The sequence below is a fragment of the Danio rerio genome, chromosome 7 (assembly GCF_052040795.2).
Source record: "Danio rerio strain M-AB ecotype USA chromosome 7, GRCz13ab, whole genome shotgun sequence".
NCBI lineage: Eukaryota > Metazoa > Chordata > Actinopteri > Cypriniformes > Danionidae > Danio > Danio rerio.
In genome coordinates this window covers 71,627,062-71,650,696 of record NC_141027.1, presented here as the reverse complement: position 1 = coordinate 71,650,696, position 23,635 = coordinate 71,627,062, and the positions used below count along the sequence as shown (strand labels likewise).

Sequence of the window (23,635 nt, the reverse complement as noted above, 5' to 3'; positions counted from 1 at the left end):
GACGCATGATAAAAATTTGAGTTCATCAAAAAGCGTACACAGCGGCCTCTGGTGGATTAAAACAAAAATTGCGAGCAGACGAACCTCCGGTTACATATTTCGCTGTCCCCAGAAATGTAAACCTGGGTGCATCTCCGCAATGAGCCTGGGTTTTATTTCATACCCCAATTTTTGTTTAATGTAAAAAAAAATACATTCCTGACCACAATATTTTTAATGACCAAATTCTAATAACTGATTTCTTTTTATCTTTGCCCTGATGACAGTACATTATATTTTACTGGGTATTTTTCAAGACACTTCTATACAGCTTAAAGTTAAATTTTTTACCAGAATTTGGTCAAAATATAATTGATCTCAGGTTAAAGTAAATTAATCATTAACTATTAATTATCATGATCAAACACACAAGTAAGTAAAACAGGAATTCACTGCTTGTCTTGTTTTGAGCAGCTCTTGTGGATATGAATTGCAGCACATTGATATGAGCTGCAGCAGCACACAGAGGCTCTGTTCAAGTCCAGTTCAGAGCGCAGAGGCTCTGCTAATTTTAGAGCTGATGCTGTGAGACGAGAGCAGAAAAGAGCAAACAGCCTATAGGGAATAACTGTGAAAAACATGACATGTGGCCTGGAGATCATTTGAAGATGCCTTGGCTTTTCAAAAAGAGGACGCTCATGACAGCCACATTTGTGCTTTTATAGAAGAGCGGCGTCACGGTGGTCCAGTGAGTAGCATGATCACCTCACAGCAAGAAGGTCACTAGTTCGTGCCTCAGCTAGATCAGTTGGCATTTCTGTGTGGAGTTTGCGTGTTCTCCCCGTGTTGGCGTGGGTTTCCTCCTGGTGCATGTGCTATGGGTGAATTGGGTAATCTGAATTGTCCGTAGTGTATGAGTGTGAAGTGTTGGGTTGCAGGTGGAAGGGCATCCGCTGTGTAGAACATATGCTGGATAAGTTGGCAGTTCGTTCCACTGTGGCGACCCCAGATTAATAAAGGGACTAAGTTGCAAAGAAAATGAATGAATGAATTTAAGAACCTGACCGGATGTCATTTCTAAGCTATAATTGCATAAAGGAGAGACTTTAAAAAGCCATTTTAACATTTGCTTTGTAAAACACATTAATTTTCCATTAGTAACAGTCGGATATATTAGTACTATTCATTCATTCAATAATTTCTTTTTGGCTTAGAGCATCAGTCACCAGACATGAACATTATTGAGCATGTGTGGGGTAAGATGAAGGAGGAGGCATTGAAGATGAATTCAAAGAATGTTGATGAATACCTGCAAGAACGCGTTCTTTGCCATTCCAGATGACTTTATTCATAAGTAATTGCAGAGATGTAGTCCTCCAAGTCCAAGTGTAACCCTGCCGGTCCCACGCTACCCGAGCTGGTATTGAACCGGCGACCTTCCGCATGGGAGTCGCTTGCTCTACCAAGGAGGCTAAAGACCATGGCCTCTAGCGTCTGTCGCTAGAACACCTTTAGAGGTCAGAGGAGTGAGTTTTACCTGCACAGCACACACTAGCTGGCCTCCGTTACACTCACCCCCCTAAACCTCACTCCCATGTGCGTCACGGCACCAATGTAACCCCACCGGTCCTACACCACACAACCCGCTCCGAGCTGGTTTCGAACCGGCAATCTTCCGCATGGGAGTCGGTTGCTCTAACAAGGAGGCTAAAGACCATAGCCTCTGGCGTCTGTCGCTAGAGCACCTTTAGAGGTCAGAGGAGTGAGGTTTACCAGCACAGCCCCTACTTGCTGGCCTCCGTTACACAAGCTCATGGGAGTCATACACAATATTCATTCTTTCTCCACTGCACCATGACTTTATATTCTGTAAAATATAAAATTGTCAATACGTCGCTCCGAGCACATTTTGTTTGCCGGATTCAGGTATCAAATCCACAAGAGGGCGCTGTCTACAGTTTTGCAAAACTGAAACACATTACTTCGTGTACATTTTGTTGTCTTTGAGATGCACGTTCTTCTTGTACGTGTCCATTAAAAGGCGGGGCTTGTCATACAGATCAGCTAGATCTGCTTTACCTAAACCCAACCAATAGTGTTTTCAAAAATGTAAGAGAAGTCATAAGCTTCTTTTCCACTATCGTTTCCAGGCCAGTCAGCATGGTTTTGTTTCACTGTGCTCTTAAAGGTCCCAAGAAATTAGAATAAAGTTTTTTAAATGTTGGATTTTAGGATATCTATAAGCAAGTGTGCACCAAAAACAGACACAACTCATGTTTAGAAGATATAAAACCGCTATTAACGTGTATAGATTGTAGTTTGTCACAATGGATTAACTGTTTTATTCACGTCACTTCATACGCCTCTAACCAAATCGTGACCAATTGAATGCTCTCTAGCATCTGACATGCCCAGCCTCCTTCAAGACACTTTACATTTGACAAGCTTGTACCCAACTACTCTCACTGGCAGAGCTGTGATAAAAACAAAACGCTATTGGCTGTTTTTTTTTAAAAGAGGAGGAGCTACTTGATGTCCCGACCTCTCTTCATGCTTCATGTAAACATCGTTAAATGGTTTATGGAAATTCCATGAGTTTTCTGGGAGAAATAACAAAACGGGAGGGAGGCAGGAGATGAGTCTGAAATATGGGAGACTTCAGGGAAAAACGGGAGTGTTGGCAGGTATGGTTTAATGCCATAAAGACCAAACGCCACGACAAAGAAATGCTCTTCACGACATTTTATTCATTTTTCAAGTGTTTGGAATCTAACACAACATCTACTAACCACATCTACTAACATCTGAATCTAGTCCACTACAATACGCTTTTGTGTATCTTGAGCTGGGATTGGCTAACAGACACATATTTTTCTTTTAGTTTAAGGCAAGTTCTCAAACACAGCGAGCTAAAAGAAACAGGAATATATAGACGGTATCACAGACACATGATTTTCATTTAATGTGTTCATTAAATAAAAGATTAGTTCACTAAAAAATATATCTTATGTTATTAATTACACACCCTCATGTCATTACAATCCCCTCAAGACCTTTGATCGTCAAATTATGATGTTTTAGATGAATTATGGGAGCTCCCTCATCCTCCATAGACAGCAAAGGTTCCTCTAGTGGTTCGATCGGAATATTATGAAGTTACGAGAATACATTTGTGCACACGTTAATAAAAAACTCAATTCAACAGTTTTTTGTCTCAGTGTCAGTATAGGGCACGCATTCAAGAAAACTCTAAGCTCTTTATTAGGGGTATGAACCTACCCCTGTCTCAAAGTTAAGGTCAGTTATGATTATCATCTCATTGATTTGGTTCAATTTGATATCATGTTGGATGCTTTCCATAGACAAAGCTTGATTTTACTTCATAACACAAGAATATAATCTTGTCCTTTAATACAGTCAAATGTATGAGCTATACCTTTAATTTTGCCTGCTCAATTCCACTATCGTAATCTATTCCGTGCTGATCTAGGCCAATCAGCACACAAATGGGTTCATTTTCCACTGTAATTATGGACTCTTATTATATGATTATAAACTCCTTAATACCTTGATATTATGAGTGTACTGTAAACATGAGGACAACGCTCAGATGTTTTTGGGACTTCTGATATTTACATTCAAGGAATAACAATAACAATAAAAATAAAAATAACGAGTGCTCTAACAAAATTAGTAATCAATTACTGTCTTTTTAACGTGATCAATTGATTTTACATAGTTTTTCTTCATCTGAACACATGTAACTATGAGCTCTATTTTAACGATCTAGGTGCAAAGTCTAAAGTGCAGGGCACAAAAGCATTAAGGGCATGTTCGAATCCACTTTTGCTATTTTAAGGACTGAAAAATATGCTCTGCGCTGCATTGCATGGTCTAACAGGGTTGTGCTTATTCTCTTAATGAGTTATAGTTGTGTTTTGAGAATAAAGTCTCATCCCCTATTCCCTTTAAGAGTCAGTTGCGTTACGCCATGGCGCATTTGCTATTTACCTGGCGTCTTTGTAAGTGGAAAAACTGAACGCTTCACTAGCGAGAAAACAGAGTTAAACAGAGTATCTGCAGCGAGAGGACAAAGAACAAGCCTCCTCACGTTCACTTTCTCTCTTTCGTGGATAAGGAAACGGTGTTGTAAGCTCCACTGAAGACATCCATTAGCATACATAATTAATTTTGTTTGTTAAGAGCAAATATTTGTTTCAAAACTATTCTAATTTCCAGCAAACAAATAAATGAGCAATAATAATGAAGTGTGGTCAAAAAGTTATATCCAAACGCGCGTTATATTCTTATGCTTCATATGATCCAAAACCTGACAGGTTGACAAATCTAAGCTTGTTTTTTATCAAACAAATATAAATATGCATACAATAAATAATACTAATAATAATAACATTATACAAAAGCAAGTTGCCGTGAGCGCATTTGTGTATTACACCCTGCTTGTTTTAAGCAATGTTTAAGCGAGGCGCATAACTAACGCACCCTGCGCTGGACTTTAGACCTGCTTTCAGCTGGTTTATTGCACTATTTTAGATCCTTAAAATAGCAACGCGCCAACAATTTGCCTTAACACACCTCTTATCTAGACCAGAACATCCAGGAGTTCACAGAGTGGCACAAATGGGTTTGCTATTTAAACAACTTGGTGGAAAACAGAAAAATTAGAGTTGCGCTCTAAAAATAGCAACTGCAATATTAACACTCCTCCTTAAAATTTATAGCATATGTCTGTATACAGATGTGTTTTTGGGGTATTTGTATTTGTTCACAATATAGCGTGGATTATAATATAATAAACCGAGACAGTAAATCTTGGACCATATATCTAAAAATAAGCTTGAGAAGTGGTCTGTAGCAGGGTGATGCTGACGTCACAGGCGAGCGCCCCAAAGGCACTGTAGTTTGTTTATAGCCTAATGTTAGCTTTTCAGTTCTTGCATTTGCATTTAAAATCTAAAAGTGCTAAAAGTTGTATTTTCGTGTGAGGATTATCCAGTTGGACAAAACATGTAAGTCTAATGAACAGTGTTTGAACACAGAGCTTATTATTTGCAATCTTTAAAAAGCCTATGGGAAAATTCCATATGGATTTTATCGAGGGAACCAGTTTTATGCTAGCAGCCAATTGGCTTACAAGGTGGCGTCATACTTCCTCTACTCTATTGCGATGACACGCTCAACAGAAATGACTGTGATTGGCTCCAATGATCATCGCTGTTCACCGAGCAGTGACGCGAACACAAGAACAGCTATCGTTCAACTATTACAACCATCTATCTTTCATCCATTCATCTACTACTAGCTATCTAACATCTATTACTGAACCGATACAGTACACTAAAGAAACAATAAATTTTTACAGTTAATATTGACGTAACTTGGATGTCCTCATGTTTTTTTTTAAACAGAGGTTGGGAATGTGACACCGAGAAGATACTTTTGAATTATTATTTGTTTTATGTGTCCACAAATGGCTTCTCATTGCTTAAAGACATTATGATTTGATATTACATTTACATTATGATAATGGTCTGTTTTGAGGGTTTTCTTGTTATTTATCTGGACTTTAAACAAGTTTGAACAACATCCTAGACCAGTGATCACCAAACTTGTTCCTGGAGGGCCGGTGTCCTGCAGATTTTAGCTCCAACCCTAATCAAACCCACCTGATTAAAGCTAATCAAGGTCTTACTAGGTATACTTGAAACATTTAGGCAGGTGTGTTGAGGCAAGTTGGAGCTAAACCCAGCAAGGACACCGGCCCTCCAGGACCGAGATTGGTGACCCCTGTCCTAGACCATTGGTCACCAAACTTTTTCCTGGAGGGCCGGTGTCCTGCAGATTTTAGCTCCAACTCTAATCAAACACACCTGAACAAGCTAATCAATGTATACTTGAAACATCCAGGCAGGTGTGTTGAGGCAAGTTGGAGCTAAACCCTGCATGGGACGCCGGTCCTCCAGGACGGAGATTGGTGACCCCTGTCCTAGACCTTGCTGTCTATGAAGGATTGAATTTCTAAAATAGGATTTAAAATATCTTAATTTGTGTTTTGAAGATGAACGAAGGTCACAGGGGTTTGGAATGATATGAGGGTGAATAATTAATAACAGAATTATCCTTTTTCTGTAAACTAGCCCTTAGAGAAACAAGAGAAAAGAGGTAATCTATGGGGCCTGGTAAATTACTAGTCAGATTATGCTCATGCATAAGTCCATCCATACTGTTTAATATAAAGAAACACAACTATAAAAGAACCAACACACCATATTTAAATGCACAAACTGCTTCTGTACAATAAGCTCTAGGTCACTAGAAAGCCAACTAAACTGATTATTCCAGAAGAGACTAAAAACACACACTCAACCTAATGTAAGCACAACAAAAATATTATTCCACCTATGAATACAATCGCATTTTTAATTTCCGAGGTATATTTAGGCCAGAGAGGTTTTTAAATCATACATTTGACATTAAAGTAAAGAAAAATGAACACTGAAAAGCCATCTGGTTCTTATACACAAGGCACTATAATATTTGTGTGTGTGTGTTTGTTTTTTGTTTAATTTCTTCATTTTTGTTGCTAATTTGAGAAAATAAATATTTTCTGGTGATTCTCAACACTGTAAAAAGTGATTAGTTACTTTACTTAAAAAGTGAGTAAACCCAATGTAACTATTAAGCTGACTTTCCTTCATTTTGATAATTACGCACATACAGCGAGGAAAATAAGTATTGAACATGTCACAATTTTCTCTCAGAAAAGATCTTTCTAAAGGTGCTGTTGACTTGAAATTTTCCCCGAATGTTGGTAACAACCAAAGAAATCCATAAATGCAAAGAAAACTAAAATAATTAGTTCACAAATTAAGTTATGCATAATAAAATTAAATGGTGCAGGGGAAAATTATTGAATACATGAAGAAAGGAAGGTGTAGAATGGCAGCGAAAGCCCAGACTGCAGCTGAAATTTCTCAGTAGTTCCTCATCAACCCTCTGCCCTGATTTTAAATTAATATCAGCTGCTTCAGTCCAACATCTACATTAGCAGGGTGATGAAGATAAAAACCAAGGTGGACATTTCAGCAAAACAGTGATCCAAAACACAGCAAAGGAGACTCTCAAATGTATTCAGAGAAAGAAAATCAAGTTGTAGAATGGCCCAGCCAATCGCCTGACCTGAATCCAATAGAGAATAAAGCTCAGATTTGATAGACGAGACCCACAGAACCATCAAGATTTTGACACTTAGTTGAAGACTGTGAAAAACACACCTGAGCAATGCACGTGACATCATTCTCCATTTGAGAGGCATCTCTAGGCTGCCGTCACCAAAAAAGCCTTTAAAACATGACGTGTTTAATACTCGTTTTTCCCGCTGTAGATATTTACTCAATTATTTTAATGCAACAGGCTTACTCACTTTTTTTTAAGTAAAGGCAACTAATTGCTTTTTAAAGTGAAAGAATAGTTGATTATATGGAAAAGAGCAGCATGAAAAAACTTAAAAATATCTCTTTTTGTGTTTCATAGATAAGAGAAAGTCAAATGGGTCTCCAGTGGTGTAAAGTACTCAAGTTTTTGAACTTGTTACTTTACTTAAGTATTTTTTTAGCTACTTTGTACTTGTACTGAGTATTAAAATATAAGCAACTTTTACTCTCTGCTTGACTACATTTTTGATTCAATATATTTGCATTTACTCCACTACATTTGAACGGATACTTACCGTTACTAGTGACATAGTGATTGTGCGCGACAAGTTGCCATCTTTATCTACCACAACTAATTTGCTGGGCGGACGAGGCGATATCGCCATCTGCAGGGTACTGAAGGTACTGTATGCTATTTATGAGCTAAATCACGTAAACAGCTTGCCTAATACCAGGAGCCTCATGTATCAACTCTGCGTATGCACAAAAACTTTGTGTTTTCACGCTCACATTTAAATTTAATAACGATGAAATGAACATGGGAACTTCATGCCAACTTCATGCCTGGCGTATGCACTTTTCTTGTGTGTGCCTGTTTTATTTCCATTGGCAACTCCTAGAGGCAGTTGTGTTAAATTGCACTCTATAAAATGCCTTTGAGCCTTGCAATGTCAGCTGTATGAGACGGTTCATCCGCATGTCTAGCAGGTATAAAAGGTTTCCATACCATACAGTTGACCAGCCAAACATTAAAGCGCAATTTGCAGCGGTCGCCTGTTTTCCCAATGTAATCAGAGCAATCTACTACACACACATTGCTATAAAGGCACCATCCGAGGATGAATTTGCATATGTGAATCAGAAACATTTGCATTCAATAAATGTGCAAATAAAATATGATGCACAGACTTATCCGCTTGTTAAGTGGTGACGTATGTAATACTGTTTCCGGGTCCAAGCTGCCATTCATTTAAGTGGAGAAATCATTCGTTTGTGATCATGTTTTATTCCTATCACACATTAAAGTTAATTTTATATAAAATCATAGTGTACACAACAATCTCTCGGCTTGCTGCATAACAAATACAAAAAATTTAACAGTTTATAAAAAAATTAATCACTTTCTGGCCATCGGATATTAGGACATATATGTTATATGTATATATATGTTATATGGACATATATATTGCGATCGTGATTTTCGAACGTATTAAATCGCTTTGTAAACGTTTATTATTACCATTTCATAAGTCTCCACATTTAGTTGAATAGAGCGCTTGAAATTGTGATGTCACACTTAACAAGTGGATTAATGATTCATACTTGTCTTCATCGAAATTAAAGTATAGGCAAAATCTGATATGTAGCGGGTGGAAAAAAGAATGAGTTCATCAGACGCTGGATTCGAACCTAGTTCACGCTTGAACGTGTCAAAACTTGTTGCCATTGGATTTACAAGCTACGCCACTCACGCTGTTTGAACCACTTCAAAATGTTACACCTTTACATCTCACTATTTCTTTTTTTAATCCACTTGCGATGTTCAGACCCAACTGTATTAACCGCATCAGCTAAACTCTCCCGCTCTATTTTTTTCTTTTGTTACTAAATTACGGAGAACAAACTTGCAAATAACAGTTTTTCTCCAGTCTACCTCTGAAAGCAGCACCTCCAATTCACATTCTGTTCTCTTTTTGCTTGCTTTTGCCATTGCTTTTTCGTTTGGTTTTGGCAAAGTAGAGTCATTAGCATATTCATACGGGGGAGGAGGCAGGGAGGGGTTTTGTGCTTGTGCATGTTGCGCTCAGTTTTACGTGATTCGGCGTACGCAGTGTTTCATACACCCGAATTTTTTTTCTGCGTACGCACATTTACAGCTTTGTGTGTACGCAATGTTTTAGGATATTTTCAACGCAAGTCTTCTTACATGAGGCCCCAGGTGTTTTATTAGCGACATGGCTGCAGCAAATTATAAAGCTGAAGTCGGCACATCAAGCAGTTCCAGCACGGATGACCATCCATGGCCTGATCTGAAAGAAATGCTTTCATTTGCCGATATGCAGAATGGCTCTTACAGGATGCAGTGTCTACTTTGTTTGCCACATACCACGAAAATAAGTGCTTTTAAGAATTTATCATCAAATTTGAGAAAACACATTGAGGTAAGAGTCTATTTAATGTTAATTTAATGTGAATTTTGTGAATTTAATACAGTTACTGATATGGCGAAAACCACTACGACATGACATGACTATTTGTGATGTATTTTTCACTGAATTTAGATGTAGTTTACTAAGTTGAAAAATAACACTGCTCCTCTTTGTTTAATTTTAATACAGAGAAAGCAGAAAAACTACTCAAAATAAAAGTATTGGCCCCCTTTGACACTGAGGTGAATCACATGAAAGTCAGCTCTGAACTTTTTTTATTTTATAAATTTTTTTATTGTGCCTTTTTTGAACATTTGAGTTTGAGAATTTTTGTTCTATTTTTTCTTCTATTTTGTTCTGCCATTTTGAAACATTGAGGTGTTCAATTTATTTCTGTATTAGGAAATAAAACCTTTCTTGGAGTTCTTTGAGCCTACATTCAGTATAAGTAAAATAATTAAGTTCTTTTAAAACTGGATACTTTAATACTTTTACTCAAGTCTTATTGGAGTTGGTGACTTGTAACTTGTAATGGAGTCATTTTTACAGTAAGGTATCTACTCAAGTATGGTTTTCAGGTACTCTTTACACCTCAGTGGGTCTCCAATGACATGAGGGTGATAAACCTGTGACAGCATTTACATTTGTAGAAGGACCATATCTTTGAACTCTTTTCCCTGCCACTGACAAGATATCCTGTCAATTAGGAGAATACGGCTTCCCTGTCGTTGACGAGTTTTCAATTGTTTTAGGTGTATTACAGCAAGGACATAACCAAAATTAGTTACAGGACTTCTGGCTCTGCTGGGGTCGAAATATAAGACAATCAGAGAAAGTGTAGATCAGATCGCAAGTAAATTTAAGAGTTATACCACTTGGTTTGAAATACTCCTGTTTTTATCATGGCTTGCCACAGTGAAACGCTAATAGCGTGTGTGGTGAGCGCACTGGCGCCGTTGTCTTGTGGCTGCCGTCGCATCATCCAAGTGAATGCTGCACACTAGTGGTGGTGTGGAGAGATCCACCCCTCATGATTGTGAAGCTCTTTGGGTGTGTGGCCATACACAATAAATGCGCTATATAAATACACATTACATTACATTGGGACCATTGCTGTCTATGGATGTTAAGAAAACTCTCAGATTTTATCTAAAATATCTTAATTTGTGTTCCAAACATGAACGAAGGTCTCAGGGGTTGAAATGACGTGAGAACGAGTAATTAAAGACAGAATTTATATATTTTGGGTGAACTTATACTGTCATTTTCTCGCCAAAACCAAGTTTGCCTTCCATTTATCTTTTGGCAAGTGTAAGTTTTGGATTTTGACCGCAGCCATCTGTCGATCCGCTGATCGACGAAAACATCCAAAATGCAAAACACAACTGAAAAGTCAGTCCTACAAGAACATGTTGGTCTAAAACACTGCAACAACTCAACACAGCACTAAGAATGGCACTTCAGTCGAACATTAAACGCTGTTAGTGTTTTTTCAGGGGTATATCTGACTGCATTGTCGAAGATACACACAAACAAAAGACCAAACACAACACATACGCGTCACAATGGCACAACGGAGCTCAGATCAGGTTCATGAGAGTCTCTGTTTGAGCGTAGCTTTACTGAATGAAGGGCATTCGCTCCTTGTTGTCATTGTCTCCCTCTTGCTCCTCTTCCTCCTCTCCGGCTTCACTGGTCTCTGTGCTGTCATTGGCCATCTGAAAGACAAATGGGAAATCATTGTTTTCACACAAACCGAGAGCTCTCGCTTCTCGGAATATCCTGAGGTCCAGGTTATTTCTCAAGCATCAGTTTCCTCTAGTGCTTCAGAAGAGATCTCTTACAATCAAAGAATCAATTACAGATGCAGCTCTGCTCAAATACATAATCATGTACAGTTAAAGTCATAATTATGTGATGACCCCCAGTGATTTTTTTTTTCTTTTTAAATATTTTCTTGATGTTTAACAGAACAAGATTTTTGTATTTGTTTTTTCGGCTATAGCATAAAACCAGTTTTAAGGTCAATATTTTAAGGCCATTTTAAGGTCAATTAGCCAGTCTAACTCTGCTGCTGTTTTGGGATTTCCGCCTGAATTTTGCCTACCCAAATTTAAAAGCTTCTCAAATCCACATGCAGAGGTGTAAATGCAAAAATTTGGTATCATTTTAAAGAAAACCCTTTTTATTAATTTTTATAAAACATTGAAAATGTTCAAAATATCTGTATATGTTGTCTGTGTTATAATAAACACCTAAAAAAAGAACCGCTTTTTAAAAGTGTACCTTTTAGGCTATTGAGTGGTCTAGGGTGCTGTAATTAATTTCGAAAAAAGGAAAATGTCTCTACCATAATCTATGCAAAAGTTATTGCATTCCAACTGTTGAGAGGTGCTATATAAGCCACAGGGGCTGATCATTGTTTTCATATTTCACTATTCTTTTGTTTGATCAAACATATTTCACTGTGTTTGGACCACATTAGACGTATAAAAGGATTACTTATGCACATCACCACAAAAACAGAACAGAAATGGTCCTGAAGCGCACAGCATAAGGTAAGAGATGACAGCTGTCTGTGCTATCTGGGGCTGCTTATTGATCATAAATGTATTGTTTTCACTTCTGCGCCATGGAAACGCTGCGATTCATTCGACAACTGTTTGATATGTGAATATAATTCAGTATAAAGAATGCTAGAACCGTATGAGCACCGGCAAGAGCTTTTATTTGAGCTTGTGCATGTGTCATATATGAACCATATGAAAATCATGAAAATAAACCAATGTTCAATACCCAGCTTGGGTGTCCAAAATACTGTGTATTTAAGTCTAAATAACTTTTGTACAGTAGAATAAAAACCAAAGTGATGCATGTGTGCATAAAATATAGATTCTACACTTTCAAACGAAACCACTTACAGGGGTCTTGTGCAATGCTAGCCCTTTCAATCTTAAAGCGAAAGTTTAAGACGTCACGGACCCGGTACCAGTTTAACTGGTTAGCCCCCTTAAGTAATATTAGTTTTTGATTATCTACAGAACAAACCATCATCATACAATTACTTGTCTCATTAACCTAACCTGCCTAATTAACAGAATTAGGCCTTTAAATTAGTAATTTTTAAGATTAGTATCCTAAAAAATACCTAGCAAAACATTATCTACTGTCATCATGGCAAAGATAAAATTAATCAGTCATTAGAAATTAGTTATTACAACTATTATGTTTAGAAATGTGTTGAAAATGGGAGAAAATATATAGGGGGGCGAATAAATCAGGAGGACTAATAATTCTGACATCAACTTTATGTACAGCTCAGGAAAAAGGGACCTCTTTAAAGTTATTATCTTCTCTGGCAATGATACACTAAGAATGTGGAGTCAAATCGCTTGCAATTATTATAATTAATTAATTAATTAATTTTCTTTCGGCTTAGTCCCTTATTTATTACGGGTTGCCACATCGAAAAGAACCGTCAACTTATCTGGCACATGTTTTATGTAGCGGATACCATTCCAGCCACAACCCAGTATTGGGAAACACCCAAACACTCTCCCTTCACACTCATACACTACGGCCAATTTAGTTTATTCAATTCACCTATAGCGCATGTCTTTAAACTTGTGGGGGAAACCAGAGCACCGGGAGAAAACCCACACTAACACGGGGAGAACATGTAAACTCCACACAGAAATGCCAACTGGCCCAACCGAGGCTCGAACCAGTGACCTTCTTGCTGTCAGGTGATCATGCTACCCACTGTGCAATCGTGTGGCCCTTGTGTGTGTATGTATATGCATTTATTTATTTATATACTTGTCATTTTCATTTTTTTTTTATTAGATATTTTTGAATTTTGTATGTTTTTTTTTCTTCATTACATATTAAAAAATCTTCTGTGAAAGAAAGGAGAAATCAATTGTTCATCTGCTGCTCTTGAGTGGCTCCTTTAAGAATCCCCCAGGTTAGAGTAAAGCCGCTATGAGTAGTTGTGATGAAAGTGTGCCGTTGAAGGCCACTGTTAAAACAGATTGTCTCTTCTGAAAACAGCGTCATAAGGCACTGTCACCATGGAAACTGCTGAGGTGATGTCGCCTGACTTTTCAATCACTCTCACAGGACCATTTGGTGTTCCTACTAGAAGTAAACAGGTGTATTGTTTAAGCATGCTTCATAAAATGAGTCTCTCTCGAACCCCTTTGGAGCGCGTAGATTGAACATAAAAAAAATAACATGGTTCGAAAACCCAACAATGAAAGACATTCCGTAAACAAAATGATGAAAGGGCAGCGGCAATAGCTGACACAATAATTACTATGTTTTGCACATGATGTTTTGCTCATCTTACTACTGTGGTTTAATTCTAAAGCAGGTTTGTGGATGAATCACTCACCAAAGGCGTGGGAGACTTTTCCACGTCCAGAATGAGCTTCCCTATGTTTCCTCTGTCGTGGATTCTCTGCATTGCTTCCTTCACCTACAGGTTAACACACAAAAAAGTAAGAAATTACATACAAACATTCACACAAAACACTTCAGTATATCTAGTATATGTGCTTCTGATTCCATTAAGTTCAATGTTGTCTGATGTCAAGTGTGTAGCGCCATAGACAAGCCTACAGGGGGCAGCAGAGTCTCAAACAGATTACAGTGTGAAGTACCCTACTTCACGTTCACCAAATAAATAAACAAATAAAGTAGTGAATTCATTCCATATATATATATATATATATATATATATATATATATATATATATATATATATATATATATATATATATATATATATATATGTATATATATATATGAATGAATTTTTATTATCTGTACTACTCTGAAGGAGACAATATGCTCTTAAAATTGATGAACACCATTGTGTTAAAAGATGTTCTGCAGCTATATGTATTTCTTTTAAAGATTTGTGTGAGGTTTTGTGTGCGTGCTACTATAGGCCTTATAGGCAGGGCCAGACGGAATCTGCGGATGTTTTTTGCCATTTCTGCTGAGAATTTTGGTAAAAATCTGCAGATTTCTGTGGTATTATTTTGGGAGTATCCAGCAGAGTATCATAACTAAAACCTTAATATATTAAATAAAAAGTAATAAATTACTGAAATAAAAGGGAATAAATTTCGTTCTGACCACACTTCTCTGACCACATTTCTAGAACTGCTCGATCTTGCAGATTCGCACTCAATAACATCAGAAAGATCCGACCCTTTTTATCTGAACATGCAGCTCAACTCCTTGTTCAAGCTCTTGTTCTCTCCAAACTGGATTGCTGCAACTCTCTACTAGCCGGGCTTCCAGCTAACTCTATCAAGCCTCTTCAGCTGCTCCAGAACGCAGCAGCACGAGTGGTCTTCAATGAACCTAAACGAGCACATGTCACTCCGCTGCTAGTCCGTTTGCACTGGCTGCCAGTTGCTGCTCGCATCAAATTCAAAGCTCTGATGTTTGCCTACAAAGCGACTTCTGGCCTTGCTCCTTCTTATCTGCTCTCACTTCTGCAGATCTATGTGCCCTCCAGAAACTTGCGTTCTGTGAATGAACGTCGCCTCGTGGTTCCATCCCAAAGAGGGAAGAAATCACTTTCGCCAACGCTCACGCTCAATCTGCCCAGTTGGTGGTATGAACTCCCTAACTGCATCAGAACAGCAGAGTCACTCGCTATTTTCAAGAAACGGCTAAAAACTCAACTATTTAGTCTCCACTTCACTTACTAATCTGCAAATGCCTCTCTGGATATCACACTAACTGTACCCCAAAAAAAAAAAAAGTACTAATACTTTCCTTCTAAGACTTTACAGACCTGAAACTTGCCTACAGCACTTATTCATTGTTGCTCTTATAGTTGTGTAAGTTGCTTCCTTGTCCTCATTTGTAAGTTGCTTTGGATAAAAGCGTCTGCTAAATGACTGAATGTAAATGTAAATTCATATTTACACATTTACTCAAGTAAATAAACAGAATTAATAATAGGCTAAAAATCTGCAGAAATCTGCGGAATTCTGTGGAAAATTTGCGGAAAATCTGCGGAATTCTGCGCTCGCAGATTCCGTGTGGGCCTACTTATACTGTAGGTGGTTGAGGGGTGGAATGTCGCACACGCACTGAAGAGCGGTGGGGGTGGGGGGGATGTATGGGGGGTCGCTGGGGCACTTCAGATCATTTTGTAAGGGCACTTTCAATCCAAGACTAAAAAAGGGCATGTGCACTGCACAGGTTGAGCCCTATGTGTGCACGTGCCTGACTAAATGCATGCTGTGTGGAGTTTTTCTGTAATTGGTAACATACTGGAGCCTGTAAGTGTCTGTATGTGTTCATATATGTTGCATTTATTTATTTATTTTATATAAATGCAGACGTTACAGTGGCTATTTTTATCATTGATCTGCAGTTATAATCAAATCATGTTCATAGAAAGATTAGGAATGAACATTTATACACAGGTATTTATGTGTATAAAGCATCTGTTTTGTGAGAAGTGCTTCTCATATGATGTATGAACGACCCGTACAGCTTTACTTTGACATTTCCTCAAGCGAGAATGACGTCGACTGAAACTTTCTTTCGTACGCCATGCCCACCAAAAGAGTACCACTGGTACCCTGTACCGACCCGTACCGTACCACTCAGTGGAAACAGGCCATATTACATCTAACTGATGTGTTTCCAGCCTCACAATGTACCTTTGATTTTTCATACTATTTATATTATGAAGAATTGTTCCATTTTCTAATATAAGCTAATGTAATTTGGTTAAATTTATCGCAGTTTTGAATTCAGAACCATTTTTATAGCTGATTGCCAAATATCATGTTAGATTTAATCCTGAAAATGAGCTTCTAATAGGGATGTAAGAATATTGTAAATACTGTCATACTGCAGTAATAATTTTTTTTCAATATTATCGTAGGCGCATGACTCAATAAAACTATATTTCTGAGAAAAGTTTGCTCAGGCGAATGAAGCGAACGGGAGGTAGCCGGAACTACAATTCCCATCAGCCTAGGCGTGGCCATCATCCTTTGCGGTCTGTTGTCACTACAGATCCAGTAATGCGGAAATGGAGTGTGTTGCTAGTAGCGGGGAAGAAAAAGAGCTGGAAATCATCGAACCTAAATCGGGTTTTAAATCGGATGTGTGGAAGCATTTCGGTTTCTTTCTAAAAAGATACGAAAAAGGAGAAAAGGTGACAGACAAAGAAAAAAACTGTATGCAGGTACTGCCAGACTGTGGTGAAATATACTAAATTACAAACTCTGTGGATGATCAATATTGTAAACAACTTTCGCACACTGAAAAAAGTGTTGCATGCAGAACTGTTGCAAACAATTTGTTTGTGTTGAATTTTACTGGAAAATGAATTTTGTGTTGAATTTTACCGGAAAATTACTGGCAATTTTCTGGAAAGGTTGTATGTGTGAACAGGTCCTTTTTGAAAATACCGGTAAATTCGTTCTGGCTATTTTCCGGAAAGAGAAGTTGTAACATTACCGGCAATTTGCGGGAATGCTGCGCTGTGTGAATGCAGAAGGAAGATTGCCGGAATAAGCGCGTGCACGTCTGGAACGTGCTGACGTGAGACGTCTGCTTTAGCCAATCACAACAGTCAGAAGCATTCACGTGCGCGCGGTTTATGAGAATAAAAGCCTTTGAATATTTTTCCAGACACATTTAGCTGCTAGAAGTTAGTCAGATCACATTTATATGTTCTTCTTAATGCCAACTGTGTAAATAATCATCGATGAGATGCTGATGATAAGCCGTTGTTTGTTTACCTTCAAGCTTTGCGTGTGCCTGTGAAACAGCCTGTGAGCGCCTGCACACGCACGTATTATGAACATCTCGACATGCGAAAGTGATCCTGCACTAAAAAAAATTATTCGAAGATGATTCCTTGGGTTTACTCAATTTCTTTACGTTAAGAGGTTGTAAACAATTTATTTAGGCTGAATTTAAACAAACAAATTAAGTTGAACATTACTAAACTTAATTTGTTTGTTTAAATTCAACACAAACAAATTGTTTGCAACAGTTCTGCATGCAACAATTTTTTCAGTGTGCGAAAGTTGTTTACAATATTGATCATCCACAGAGTTTGTAATTTAGTCAAATGTTTACAAATACAAGCGCAGCCGTTTAAAGCTCATTTGTGGTGAATGATGTCAGAATTTACCGGCATTTTGCAATGGATGTGTGAATGCTCTTTTCTGGAAAATTTCCGTAACGTCCTCGCCTGTGTGAACAGCACTTTTTTTGAATATACCGGTAAAGTCAATCCGGAAATTTGCCAGATATTTACCGGTATTACTGTTTGAAAGGGGCTATTGACTTGTACCGCAAAGAGACCTCTATCTCACTCATGGCTTGTCCTCTCAAGTGGTGGAAAGACAATGCACAACGTTACCCACTGCTGTCAACCTTGGCCAATCATATCTCTCTGTCCCAGAAACCTCAGTCCCAAATGAGAGGTTTTTTTTCTGTTGCAGGGGACATGCCCAGAGATCCCAGCTTTTACCAGATTATACTTATGTAATAATTTTCCTAAAAAAAAACATCTCTATCTAAGTGAGTGAGTGATTAAATGTTGAATGTGATGAGTTTTGAACAATACTAAATTGAAACTTTATTTTTGTATATGGTTTAATAGTTTTTTGTTATTAAAATTGAAAAATTGAAGTTCCTGTTTCGAAACTTACAGATAGATGGCTAATTTGTATGTCATTGATATGTTCAGTGCTAAGGTAAATAAACACTTTTGGCACTTTTTTCGAGTCTTTTCATTAGTTTTGTTTTTCCTGTAAATTATTCAATAAATACCGTACCGTGCCATTCATATCGAGGTATTATCGTACCGTGAAATTCTGATACCATTACATCCCTAGCTTCTAATGAAATCACCATCTAAAACTAACAGTTAGTTGATTTTGTTTATGAAAATTATACCAATTGTAATGAAATTTAAGGTTGGTCAGAAGCACCGAAGATGAAAAAATAAAAACAAGGTAGACAAGAGAAGTCCATATTCAATGGGCATCACAGAGCAGTGTGCACAGCCAGCCACAATACATTTGATAGTATCAAGCAATCCTGTGCCCACAGGTTATGTGGGGGATGTATGGTACAGTATGTCCCCATCTTGTAAAGTGACTGTTAACTGGATGAATCAGTAAATGAATAAACATGACAGCTGCTAGTCAGCCACTGAGATTAGAAACATGACAAGTGTTAACAGTCCCTGGCATCAGTCAAAATAATGGAAGTATCAACTTTAAACCACCTAATGGTAAAAATCTATAATGATTTTATTTTTAAAAAGTAAACCCTTTGGTATTAATATTTGCAGAGTAACATATACTTTATGAGGCCCGTTAATAATAACACTGAGAGACTGTGATATCTTTCACACCGGAAATCATTGTTTCGCAGTATTATATTAACATTATAAACAAGTTAAAGCCATTATTAAACTTTGTTGTTGTTTTTTTTACCACATTTGTATGCTGTTTCTAATTCATGAATAGATGTTCTATGATGGAAATACACTGACCGGTCACTTTATTAGGTACACCTTACTAGTACTGGGTTGGACCCCTGGGTTTGACAGGAAAGCATCACGCAGTTGCTGCAGATTTGTCGGCTGCACATCCATGATGCAAATCTCCCATTCCACCACACATGCCTAAGGTGCTCTATTGGGTTGAGATATGGTGACTGTGGAGGCCATTTGAGTACAGTGAACTCCTTGTCATGTTCAAGAATCCAGTCTGAGATGATTCACACTTCATGACATGGAGAGTTATTCTGTTGGAAGCAGCTATCAGAGGATGGGTACACTGTTGTCATAAAGAGATGGACATGGTCAGCAACAATACTCAGTTAGGCTGTGGCGTTGACACAATGCTCAATTGGTACTAATGGGCCCAAAGTGTGTCAAGAAAATATCCCGGTCCCACTTTATATTGTGTCCTCAACTACTATGTACTTACATCAAAAAAATAAATACAATGTACTTACTGTGTTTATAATGTATTTGAGAACACTTGTGGTGCTTTTGAGTTGGGATAAAGGTTGGGTTATGGACAGGTTTGGTGGCATAGGTAGGTTTAAGGGTGGGTTAAGGTGTAAGGGGTGGTCAACAGTGTATTTACAAATGTAATTACAAAAGTTAATTACAGATGTAATTACATACATGTATTTAATCAAGCATAAGTACACAGTAAATACATGTATTTACACAAGAAGTACATTGTAACAAACTATTAATTCCTGTGTAAGTACATGTTAGTTAAGGCTGCTTAATATAAAGTGGGACCAATATCCCCCACATCACTATACCACCACCACCAGCCTGAACCGTGGATGGCAGGATGGATCCATGCTTTCATGTTGTTGATGCCCAATTCTGATCCTACCATCTGAATGTCGCAGCAGAAATAGAGACTCATCAGACCAGGCAACGTTCTTCCAATCTTCTATTGTCCAATTTTAGTGATCCTGTGCTTATTGTAGCCTTAGTTTCCTGTTCTTAACTGATAGCAGTGGCGCCCGGTGTGGTCTCCTGTAGCCCATCCACCTCAAGGTTCGATGTGTTGCTCTTCTGCATACCTCAGATATAACGAGGATGTACTGTTATTTGAGGTACTGTTGCATTTCTATTAGCTCGAACCAGTCTGCTCATTCTACTCCGACCTCTGGCATCAACAAGGCATTTGCGCTCACAGAACTGGCAATTACAGGATATTTTCTCTTTTTCTATTCTCTGCATGCATGTGCACACATACGCCTCAACCTGTGCAGTGCCCATGCCCTTTTTAGTCTTGGATAGAAAGTTCTCTTCCAAAATGATCTGAAGTGCCCCCGCAACAACAGCCAACCACCACTCCCCTCCGCTCTTTAAATATTTTATCCTGCACATGCCCCTTGGACAGTCTCTGCATGGGGCTGATTCTCTGTAAACCCTAGACTAGAGATGGTTTGCGCTGAGAGTGTAGAAAATATGCCACTCATTATCTTGTCATTATTTCCAGTAATACTAAATGACAGCTTGGCTATGCTCGTCAATCTTCTGACTCACTTTACTGTCAATTCCTTATGAAAGCATCATAAGATTATAGCCAGATGTGACTATTCCACTCATTTACTTAGGAAACTATCATTATGTACAAAGTACTAATACTTTTTATACAAGTGTAAAAAGTACAAGTGAAAATAAAATATTTCATGTGTTTATTTCATATTTCAGTTTTAAGAATATTAGAAAGGTAATAAAAATAATTGCATATTGTTTATCATAGTGCCTTACGATTTTTCACTTGTTCAAGTGTATGCACACATCCCTGTTATTTATATAAAATGACAGAATGGACTTCATTACAGGCAATGAGAAAACAACATATGTTAGTTTTTATTTTTAAAGCTTTAGTAGGTAAATTACCCCAGTATATATGTAGTTTATCTATTATAATACCAGATCAGCAGATATATTCTTACTGAAGGAGCCATTTTTTTGATAGTATGCTCCATATGAAATGAGCTTCAAGATATACTACGTATGAAATCTGTACCATCTATCGCTACACTCTCAGAAAAAAAGGAACTTAAGGAACAGTTTTGTACCTTTGTTAAAGTTGTACCTAATATGGAACAGAAAAGACCTCTAATGATACTGTTCTGTACCTTTTATTGTACAATTGAAATGAAGGTACACAATTGTTCTCATAAAAAAAGAAAGATAAGTGTTGGACAACTTCTTCTTCATTACAATATCTACACTGTAAAACCCCAAATGTTAAGGTAACTTAAACCATTTAAGGAAACTGACTGCAACAAACCATTTAAGTTAACTAATCCTAATGAGTACTGTTAACTTAACCTATTTGAGTAAACAAAGCATTTTGAGCAAGGTAAACCCCAATAAATGAAGAGAACTCAAACCAACTGAGTACTGTAAAAAAACAATAAGTTATGGCAAATGTTTGAAGAAACTGATTGCTACAAACCATTTGAGTTAAAAAAAAAAAAAAAAAAAACGAATCTTTATGAGTACTGTGAGTACTTACTCCACCTAAGTTGGAGTAATGAGGTATTTAATTTAATCAGCAAGGCATTTGCGCCCACAGAACTCGCACTTACTGAGAATTTTCTCTTTTTCTCTGCATGCATGTGCACACATAGGGCTCAACCTTTGCAGTGCACATGCCCTTTTTAGTCTTGGATAGAAAGTTCTCTTCCAAAATGATCAGAAGTGCCGCCGCAACAAAACATTTAAGGCATTTTTAATAATCATTTTGTAGGCATATTCTGATAAATACATTTTCATGATTGATATCCGCACCTTTTGTTGTTTGCTTTTTACTTTTAAGTGATTACAAAGGTATTGTGTGAAAATTGGAGAAATAAAAATGTTTTATATTGTACATGGAAGAGTTTGTCTCTGTAACATTTTTGTGAAAAGTGTTGTGAAATGTTTAGCAAAAAATTAGATCTTTTGGTTTATGTTAAAGTATTTTGAATTCTTTATTGTAAATGGAAAAAGTGCATTCACACAAAAATAAACTTTTTTTTTAAACTTTGTTTGATAAACTTTGTAATTGATGTTTTATTGAACTGAAAATAAATCAACACATTTTAGATAAAGCAAAATGCCTTTTAATAGTTCTTGAAAGAACACATTTGACATTGTTAAGGAACAAAGTGTTTTGTCACTGTAGTGATACCTTCATGGATCAGATTTGTACTTTTGATGAAGGTACAATATTGTATCTGCAGGTTTTAAAAACCAAAGGCACATGTTGGTTTCCCATGGAACAAATTATGTCCTTAAAGGGCAATGGTGCAAATGTGTTTCTTTGTCTTTGGTACAATTCTGTTCGATAAAAAGGTACTGCCCCAGTGACAAGGCACTGCCTTCTTTGGTACAACATTGTACATTTTTTTCAGAAAGTGTAAAGTGTATATTTAAAAATATTTTAAAGGCTGTCTATTTATATTAGTGCACATTTTAATAATGTATTATGTATTGTATTATTTATGTGTGTGTTTATGTGTATTTTTTCTGTCATTCTGTCCTATGGCCTGTCTAGAGCAGAACTCCCTGTTAGAAGAGATACTGTATCTCAATGGGATTTTCCTGGTTGATTAAGTATATAAATAAATTAAAAGATCTTATTTTAATCTGTAGATTAAAGAACTGCTAATGTTTCATGCTAAGAACTTCTAAAACTATTGAATGTACAAGCATAAAACATCACAGTTTTATAGCCAAAGGACAAAGGGTTTTAAATTACCAAATGAGGCTGATGTCTGAATATGGAGATCATCTTTTCCTCGCTCTCTTCCCATAAAACATCACGGGTCATTTCTCCAACCATGTTTCTCGATTTGGGTTTCATTTCAATGCACTTGCAAATATGTGAAGGGTTTGATTGCGTCTGAATGAGTCACTGCGGCCATGCAGAATTGAAGGTGATAAAATGCATCAGTGGAAAGACTGCCTCGATATGTCCTCAGAGGAACGAAATAAAGCCACTGAGGGGTTTCAGTACAAATCTCATATTCAAAGCCTCACAAATATTCATTTATACGACTCATTTGAAAGTACTTAAATTTATTGGCTGCAGGCCAGAAATTGCATGCCCATTCTCCCTTAATAATTTTGAGCTAAGTGGATCTTATGTGCCAAAAATTAATAAATAAATAAATAAAATAAGAAAAAGTGTGCCAAATATGTCCCAGGAGCTGCATTTTTTGCAGTTTTTGTTTTCGTGATTCCACCAGAGGCCGCTGTGTATGCTTTTTGACATCTCAAATTTCTCTCGCGAGTGCTGCTTGCACCTGTTCTTCTTGTGTAAATCCACCAGAGGCCGCTGTTGTCTCACTTACTAGCTGAATGACTAACCGATTGACTGACCCACCCTCCTCCTTCTCTAAACCCAACCAATAGTGTTTTCAAAAGCACCGATTGACCCAACCACCCACTTCCCTAAACTCAACCGACAGTTTTAAAAAGCAATCCAGAAAAAGAAAAGCCCTCGCCTGAGT

General features: G+C 37.4%; 2 protein-coding genes across 2 annotated transcripts in view; one reads left to right on the top strand and one right to left on the bottom strand.

The window, feature by feature from the left end:
• Nucleotides 1–23,635, top strand: part of pkd1l2a (polycystic kidney disease 1 like 2a) — a 372,606-nt gene that overhangs the window by 149,502 nt on the left and 199,469 nt on the right. The gene's annotated exons all lie outside the window — the stretch shown is intronic.
• Nucleotides 2,707–23,635, bottom strand: part of vat1l (vesicle amine transport 1-like) — a 73,575-nt gene continuing 52,646 nt past the window's right edge. The window contains 3 exon segments of the mRNA NM_001442745.1: nucleotides 2,707–7,997; nucleotides 8,074–11,301; nucleotides 13,980–14,063. Coding sequence (NP_001429674.1) covers nucleotides 11,203–11,301; nucleotides 13,980–14,063 — 183 coding nt within the window. The 3' untranslated portion in view covers nucleotides 2,707–7,997; nucleotides 8,074–11,202.